The 8,810-nt window shown below is 39.8% G+C and overlaps 1 protein-coding gene across 2 annotated transcripts in view; it reads right to left on the bottom strand.

Moving 5' to 3' along the window:
* TEC (tec protein tyrosine kinase) overlaps positions 1-8,324 on the bottom strand; it is a 31,376-nt gene extending 23,052 nt beyond the window's left edge. Inside the window, exon 1 of one of the 2 annotated variants that reach the window (XM_010175400.2) lies at positions 8,154-8,324. In XM_010175400.2, coding sequence (XP_010173702.1) covers positions 8,154-8,291 — 138 coding nt within the window. In that variant the 5' untranslated portion in view covers positions 8,292-8,324. The remainder of the gene's footprint in view (positions 1-8,153) is intronic. The other variant, XM_010175399.1, reaches the window with a different exon arrangement.
* Positions 8,325-8,810: the final 486 nt, after the last annotated feature.

Here is an 8,810-nt window from a genome sequence, read left to right as displayed (position 1 = left end):
ACTCCTTTATCCCATCCCATGAGGTTCCTGGGGACTGCTACAGAACACAGTCTTCATAGCTCAAAATGCTGACAGTCTATGTGGACCTGTATTTTGGACAATTAATTCCTACTGTTTGATCTATCCCATTTCCTAAAACAAAACTGATTCCTTACTATATTTGCTCAGAGCAGTGGCTAGCTACAGAGACCTAGCTCAACCCTCCTCTTCCCCAGGATATCATACAACAGAAATGTAGGTAACTAATCTGCGGTAAAACTTTTCCTGGTTATTATAACATCTCATCAATTCTTTGCACCATGTCTTTACTCACTCATTGGCCCATCTTATGCTTTGAGAAGCAGCTCCTCAGAGGGACTGGGGTTTTGCTCTAAGTGCTGTTGAGGAGGACTAGTAGCCATCACAAAATAATTAAATCAATATAACATAGCTTATATCATTTTTATATCTGTGTATTTACTTGAAGCAAGACTCAGCTTCCTAGATTGCTCTTTCTCATTAGAGATGGAGATCTCAAAATCTCATTACTCTAGCTGAGCAAAGGGATTTATATATAGGAATAACAATGCAGATATTGCCATAACAGCAAAGATATCTTTAAGTTTTCTTAACAAATTATAACCTGAAGAATATCCATAGGTCAGTCATCTACAGATTACCAAGTCACTTGCTAATTCTCTATCTTGATTTCTATGTAATAAATTGCAAGGAAAATAAGTTAAAATTAACTATTGTCCTAATGCCGCTAACCTGTAGAAGCAATGGTTGCAGTCATTATAGAGGTATTACACAATTAGAAAGGGTGGCAACTCATATCCTGAGTTAGTATTTAAATATAGATCTCATTAAGAACTTTGAAAAGCCCATCATGTATTTTTACTCTTCAGTTTTTCATAAGAGATAGAAACACAATATTCTCTATCTAGATGGATGTGATGGGCATCATTCTAGGTGGGATAACTTGTAAATACATCGTTATACTTGCTCAGCAATATAATTCATGCTGAAAACCACTGTTACAAGTTAAAAATTACAGCTTTAATTTTTTATATATTTATATATATAAAATAAAAGCATGTGTGTGTGTTTTAAACAATCTATCCTGACAGTTAAAAAAATTGATTCATTCTTATTCTGACAATGATATGAAAAAACTCTTTAATTCCAAGAAAAATTAGTAAATAGTATCTAAAGCCATAACTTCTCTCAGAGACAGTTGGGAAGGTATGCTCCCAGTAGTAGAGCCAAGGACTTCTACTTGATTCCTGTGGGAAGTATATATCCACTTCTGTTTCCTAGAGGGGAAATAGCAGCCAACTTGCAGTCCACTTCCAGATCTATCTGGAATAAAGTTATTGTGCAAACTTGCAAGTATTTTAAGAAAGCTCTGTTGTTACTACCTATGACTTGGAACTAGAAAAGGCTCTGCCAATCTACTCATTTCGGATTCTATTTATCTTTCATGAGAAAACAAGAGCAATCAGTGATCAGAAGCATTTTAGTACTGAAATGGGCTTTCATTTATATAAAGAATTAAATCACCTATGCAATAGATAAGGAAAATATATAAATGAGGTAATTAAGTTAATAATAAAGAATAAGCACTGTAGGTATAAACAACAGTGGAACTGATACACATTAATGTTCTGTTAAAAAAAAAAACAAAAGTGCAACTGGCATAGGGTTTTGGAACTCTATAACATTGTTATGCTCCAAAGGAAGTATTTGCACAAGATCAGTGTTGCAATGAAGCTACACAATATTACCCTGAAACCTGCAGCTCTAGAGTGGGCCCCAGAGCTTTTAAAGTTATTTTTCCTTCCTTAAAAATATCACCACGGTAATTTCAGTAGCTTCTGTCTCCTCTGTATTCAAATTACAAGAATCAAAAACAACTCTTGCAGAAGAACCTTTTTTCCTTAGGAAGAGACTTTCAAAACTAGCAACCCCCAAGAATGTTCAAGTTTTCATTCTGGTTTTTTTTTAAATTTATATCCTGGTTGGTTTTTTTTGTAGGTGTAACAGTTCTTCTGTTTCTGCAAGACAGTTTTCACACAAGTCTGACCCTGATGGCAAATACCACTACTGCCAGTGAAGACAAGAGCACTCTGCACCTCTCCACAGAACCATCCTTCTAAATAAGACTCTTAAATGTTTTCCCTCTGGAGCTATTATTTGTCTTCTCTGTAGAGGCAAATGGTTTCTGTATACTAATAAATAGGTAAATGCTGTGCCTACCCCTATATCCTCTGTGCAGCCCCTCCAGAGCTAACAGGTATTGCAGCACAGATTCTCCCCCATTTTGCCCTTCCTCTGGCACAGCAGATCCCCATCCACCCAAACACACGCAGGGTAACCATGGGGAGCAGGATTTAGCCTACACCTTTTGAAAGCACAAAATCCAATACAAACCATTTATTGCTGTAAATTGTAATCCACACAGCAAACATGAGCAAACAAAGATGCTAAAGCTTAAAGCAATTTCACATTCATACGCTCATACTCAGCTTCATACACTGCAAGGTCAGTGCAAGTTGCCATGGGCTGGAAAGGTTAATGTGAGCATGCTGTGCTGTGTGTGGGAGGACAGTAACCAAACCACACACATCAATACACCTTCAAATTAGAGTGTCACTGCTATGCAGGCTTAGAGAGAGAGAGAGATAAATACCACAGTGAAAGGGGACATTCCACAAACTCCAATAGATAGGAGGATACTAACAGTCCACACATAGATAACAATTTATAAAATTATGACCGAATCTGTGCCACCTTCATAGAAGCACCACACTTATGAGAAATATCAGTGTGAAATTTTTCAAACCAACAAATTAGCAGGACATCTCACTTGCGCAAACCAGCTCCTTTCAACTATTCCAGTGACGAAAAGTACTTCAACACCTCCGTTTATTATCTTGCCTTCATCTCAAAGAACTCCCCTTGCCTAAAATGCCATGTAGAGCAAAAACCTCTAGTCTGGTGGTGCTTTAAATTGAAGTGAGATGCTCTGTCAGCATGAGCTAACTAAAACTTGTGTGATGTTGCCTGCTCTCATGGCTATTCTGTAACACAGCAGTAAGCCTGCTCCAGTCAGGGCCATCAGACTGCCCTAATGTCTTCTCCCAGTTGAGAGACATCTTCTGAATTCATTGAGAAAGAATTCACAACACTAAAACTTATTCTCCACACAAGGAGAATGAGAATAAAACAAGAGTACTTGCCTACTACCTCCCACTTTCAAACTGACATAGTTACTACTGCCTATGCAAATCTGTTTAAAGCTGGCTCAGTAAGTCTACAATGCATATTTGCAAACACTGTACATACCTTAATTCTTTCTGACTGTAGCATATTCAGTTTTATAGTACATCTCCATACTCAGAATAGTAAATAATTTTACTCCTTCCCTATTTTTATACATTCGTGATCAGTACTCTGCGTTTGGAGGCTGATTCAGTTACTTCTTACTATGATGAATTTTTGCCTTCATTACAAATGGAATCCATCACATTCAGATCTCGTTAGCCACTTTTGCAACATTAAGGAAAAAAAAGACAGAAAATACTCTTTTCAACAATGACAGCTGATAAACCGTTAAAGGCTTCAAGAAACTTAAAACATTAACTCAGCCTTTTATATGCTTGCAACTATTGTTAGCCCAACATTGCACAATAGTGCAATAATGGCATCTCCCTAACATTTACTAATTCACAGAATTCATGACAAAAAAAGCATCAAAACCAGAAGCCATCTCCAGCTTAAATAGAATATTCCTCTTTTCTGACATTAAAAATTCATCTCCATTATGCTTAAGGCAAGTCAGATGTATCTTTATTTTCAAGCTTTTTGATGTCCATCTTTGTAATCAACCTTAAAGTGATACATCTCCCTTTTTTTTTTTTTTTTTTTTTACCAAACAACCCAACAGAAGTTAAGCCATAAAAGCCAAGGTCCTATTGGCTTCCTGCACAAAATTTCCCATGACATCACTCATAATTGTAGAGCTTTGCACAGTTGATCTAAACCAGGACTCTCCTTCCTCAGGTTTCTGTGATTTTAAACAGTTTTGAAATTCAGCCTCTTTACTGATTCTGTGGCTATGCTTCATCGATAGTTCATGTGTCTTCTCCATGATCTCTAGTGCAGCAATATTTCTAAGTGCAGAAGCTACATTTCTCCTTCTCATGGCAGCAGTGCAGCTCCAGCTTCACTGTAGGCAATTTATGCCATGACAGGGTGCCTGAGCTGCTTGAAAACACATATGAAAAGATTTAAACAGGTTATAAGCAAGTTTAAACAAGATTTACCCTGTTGCTAGTAGTCATGCTTATGAGATAATCATTTATTGCTCCAAGTAGCTATACAGCACTTTGTCAAGACACAGGACAGAAAATAATAGAGAAAAAACCTATAATGTGTGGTTTCTGGTCAAAGACCAAGTAATTCCCCACCACCAGCTGCACTGAAGAGGGTCAATTAAATCTCTCAGCAGCATTTACAAGAACAACATTTGCTATGGTTGACTGCTTTCTGTTGCCATAAATGTTCCACATCTGTCACCAGACATATCAAGTATCTAATTCTGTCCCCTTATTTACAATCCCAACTTGCCCACACTTTTGAGTATTGACTAATCTGGTTAACGAGATTTAATTTAATCTTGTTTTTAAAAAGTAGTATGACTATTCATGTGATCACCATACCTGGGCTCTTCTTGAAACCTCTCTACTGAATTCCCATAGATGTTTAAATGGGGGGAAAAAAAAAAGAAAAAAAAAAAAAAAGAAGACTGCAGTTTGGCTAGTGATCACACTGGGAATCATACACTTGCCTAGAGGAGCAGAACTCAGATGTCCTTGGCAGACTGCTACCACTGCAGTTACGTGATTTAAATGAGGGTGTGGGATCCTCTAAGATGGCTTGGGCTTTCCATGCTTATCTTACCAATCTGGACTTTGAATGTTGCCAAGCCTGAAATGAGATCAGTCCATACCTATCCTCTCATCTGTCATACCTTTAAATTCAACCAGCATACACAACAGTCACATTTATTTCAGCAATAAATGTCCAACTATTCAGAGGGGCTAGAATTATTTTAATCTCTAATAATTATTCGTTTTTTTTATATAAGTTACTTCAACCAGAATATACAACTGTCTGACTGTAAATACAAATTTACAGCCACCATCACTGGCTAAAAAAAACCAAACAACTGATAAAACCCCCAAACTTTTTCCATTTCAGTTGCCCAGTGACACAAAGGAATAACTACCAGCGTACCACAGAGATCTTACTCACACGTCATTTTTTTTTCCCTCAAATAAATAAAGACCAAATATTGCTGACAAAAATATTCAGTGTACCCCTCCGAGATCAGAGCTCATTATTTTCAGACAATATTGTTAATAAAATAAAACGCTGATTAATGTTTAAAAGAATCTGAAGTGGGAGGAACAGTGAAAATGAAGAGTTTGAGGTTGGAAGCTATGAGTTACAGCTCAGCCAGTCTAACAACCTGCTGATGTCAACAGTTGGAGCATCCTGTCCTCCTCCACCACCTGGCACCACCTCTGGCACCTGTTAGAACCTGCACCAAGCTCATGCAGCTCGCTAACCCAGCACAACACTAATCCAGAGAAAGTAAAACAGGAACAAATATCCTTCTGCTGATTAGCAAGTATTTTCAGAGCAAGATGGATTCCAAGAAGTGCCAGGACCAATTCAAGCGGATGGCAGAGGCCTGCAAGTCTAGGACAGTGATGAGATGGACCTGCCTGTTTCAACAGCAAACTGCTGGGCTAGCACAGGTGTAATGTATATTTTCACCCCAACTGTCCTTATCTTAGGCTGGAATGTTTTAAGAAGTTACCGCCTGCACAGCTGAGGGCACTATGGGCAGCCCCGCTCCATCTCACTGCAAATAAAACTGATAGTTTAAACCCCTTCTCAGACAAGATCCACCAGCCAGCCTCCTAGAAGGGCATTTTAGCTGGAGGACATTGACACACAGGGGAAAGCTGGAAGTGGCAACTTCTTAAAAGGTGCCAACTAGACCTGCAAAACCTGTTAGTTACATTTCTATTTGACCTGAATGTAAGCTGACACAAGATAAGCATGCAAGACATGTTTCAGAGGACTTCTTAGCCCCCACCTATTTATTCTCTGGCAGGGGGAAGCATTCTTAAAAAATAATAATTAAAAAAAAAAACCCACACAAAAAAAGACCCACCACACTACTCCACAACATTCTAAAATAAGTTATTCATATTCTGAGATGGACTGGAAACTGGTGCAATAGTCAGACCCAGAGGGTGGTGGTCAGTGACTAGCAGTGTACCCCAGGGGTCAATACTGGGTTCAGTCCTGTTCAACATAGTCATTGATAACCTGGATGATGAAGCCGAGGGCACCCTCAGGAACTTTGCCGATAACACCAAACTGGGAGAAGTGGTTGTCACACCAGAGGGTCATGCTGCCATCCAGAGGGACCTTGACAGGGTAGAGAAATGGACTGACAGGAACCTCATGAACTTCAACAAGAAGTGCAAATGATGATTGTCTCCAGAGTCCCCTTCCAGCCTCAGCCAGTCTGTGATCTTGTTCTGTGTGTCCACGCTATATTCAGAGAACAGCAGCTACAACAGACTGCTGTGGTCTTGGAACACGGCAAGTGAGCTCAATTCTGCTGCAAGCGCAAGCTCTGGTAGAGAAACACGCTTAGCAAGCCTTAGATCTCCTGTACCCCCATCTTTCATCAGAGGTGAGACAGCCAACACAAGAGGCTGCAGAGTTGTCTCCATTAAGTTTTATTTGTTGAATGGCTTCCCAGGGTTTAGAACATGCTCCACTAGCTACTGCAGCCATTTTAATCCACTTCAGCATTGTGACAAATCTGGAAATTAGCCTCAGTTAAGTGGAAATCTTACGCCCAGCAATAAAGATATGACAGGGCACTCTGGGGGCAGGTGATCTTGACGAAACTGAGTCTGGAGCTCATTTGAAAAAATGCTGGTCTGAGGACTTGCCTAGCTCACACTATTGACTTCTGGTATAACTGAATTTACACAGAAAGCTGAAACAGGGATGACTTTGGCTTCTCATGTTGCCAAAGATAAACTGCTTCCAGCTTCATTTCAATCACTAGGTGTGAGGAACTGCACTATGAACTTGTCTCAAAGATTGTTAGCAAGGACGGTCACAAGACCAGGGTTCTGGAAACCCCGATGTGTGAAGGCGCCCTGCCCGTGGGGGTGTTCTGCCTGGACATGCCTCTGCCCCAAGTGCTGGGGGGGCATGAAGAGACATGCCATTGCTATGGAAACTACAGCCCTCGAAGGGGTATTTAAGGAGGACCTGCACTGGCAAGGGTAGGGAGAGAGACAGAGAGGATGACCGCCTGACCACACTGCACCACCACTGGAACAAGCAACTGAGACCTCCTCGCCCCACCCTCACCGTTGCCTCGCCACAGGACCTGTAGTGGTGACTATTCTTTCAGTCCTATCCCGGCTGCTTCCTTGATTCCCAACTTTCACTCCATCCTGTCCTGTCGCTATTCTCTCTATTACTTTTTCTTTTTCTAATAAAAGGTGTTCTGAGACTGTGGCATGTGACCTCATTTGTGTCTTAATCTCGCTCTTGGGATCATATCGAAACCTTCCCCGACATCAGATCGGGACATGCACAGCTGCTATCAAATGCTCTGTTCTCCTGTTTGAATTCAGTTAATTCCCAGATGTGAAAGTAATGGCCTTCACAGTAAACGTGGCCACAAGCAACTATGATTGTAAGGTTTTCTACCTTTTCCCTACTTTCTGAAGGCAATAATCTTATATCTCTCTGGAGAGAGAAAGAAATCAACTTTGATGACCAGCTGTAAAAGCTGTTTTATCTTATTTCTGGCATCCTAACTATGTACGACTGCTCTAATCAAGAACCAGTTCACATTGGACTACCAGATAAGTTATCTACACCTCTATCGATCTGTATCATAAATAAGAAAAAAGATAAATGGCAGCTCATGTTCATTGCCACCCATGGCCATTGCCCCCATCCGCTCCTGACAGTATGATATACAGTAGGAAAAAAGCCAATAATACACAAAAGCAAAAAGGAACAACAGCACTCTAGAGGTAAAAATCTGTGTCTCCTACCTCCGCTCGACCTTCGTAATATGTTAGCATAGACTTTGTAAGTACAAAAAGCCTCTCTTTGTAGTTTAATGGAGAAGTCCTCTTCTTCTGCTGTGATCTTTTAATCAAAATCTCTTGTAGGATAGTAGTCGTATTCATTTCAGCCGCTTGTCAGCTCTGTTTCTAGCCATTGAATATCTGTTCCTGTGAAGATGAGAGGAATAAATCATTACGATATCTCTGGAGGATCACAGAGGTCGAGATTTCTGTAGTAAAAAGAGCTTCTACTTATAAATGAAACTACCTGAACATACAGAAAGCTGGAGTTCATCCTAAGCATCTGGAAGTTTACAGAAGTTAATTATTAGACAAGGAAGTTCAGGCTTTGCTCAGCTGAGGGCTGCACTGGCATGATCCCAAGCTGTACCTGACCAGGATGTAAAAAGGGACACTGCAGCCTGTGTCACAGAAAACTTGGGCAAGAAGTTTGAGAAATGCTCCAGGCAAATGGTAGTGTACAACTACTCTTCACCACAAAGTCCTAATGTGTATCAAAGTTTAATTGCTAAGATCTGTGCACATATAAATGCCATTTGCAAAAAAGTTCAGTATAAGAAATTGAACACTAATCAGTAAGAGTAACTTTGAAAATTCATCCCAACTATATTAATGAAAATT

The sequence above is a fragment of the Antrostomus carolinensis genome, unplaced genomic scaffold, assembly GCF_000700745.2.
Source record: "Antrostomus carolinensis isolate BGI_N321 unplaced genomic scaffold, ASM70074v2 scaffold19849, whole genome shotgun sequence".
NCBI classification, from domain to species: domain Eukaryota; kingdom Metazoa; phylum Chordata; class Aves; order Caprimulgiformes; family Caprimulgidae; genus Antrostomus; species Antrostomus carolinensis.
This window is presented reverse-complemented; position numbering and strand designations above follow the sequence as displayed.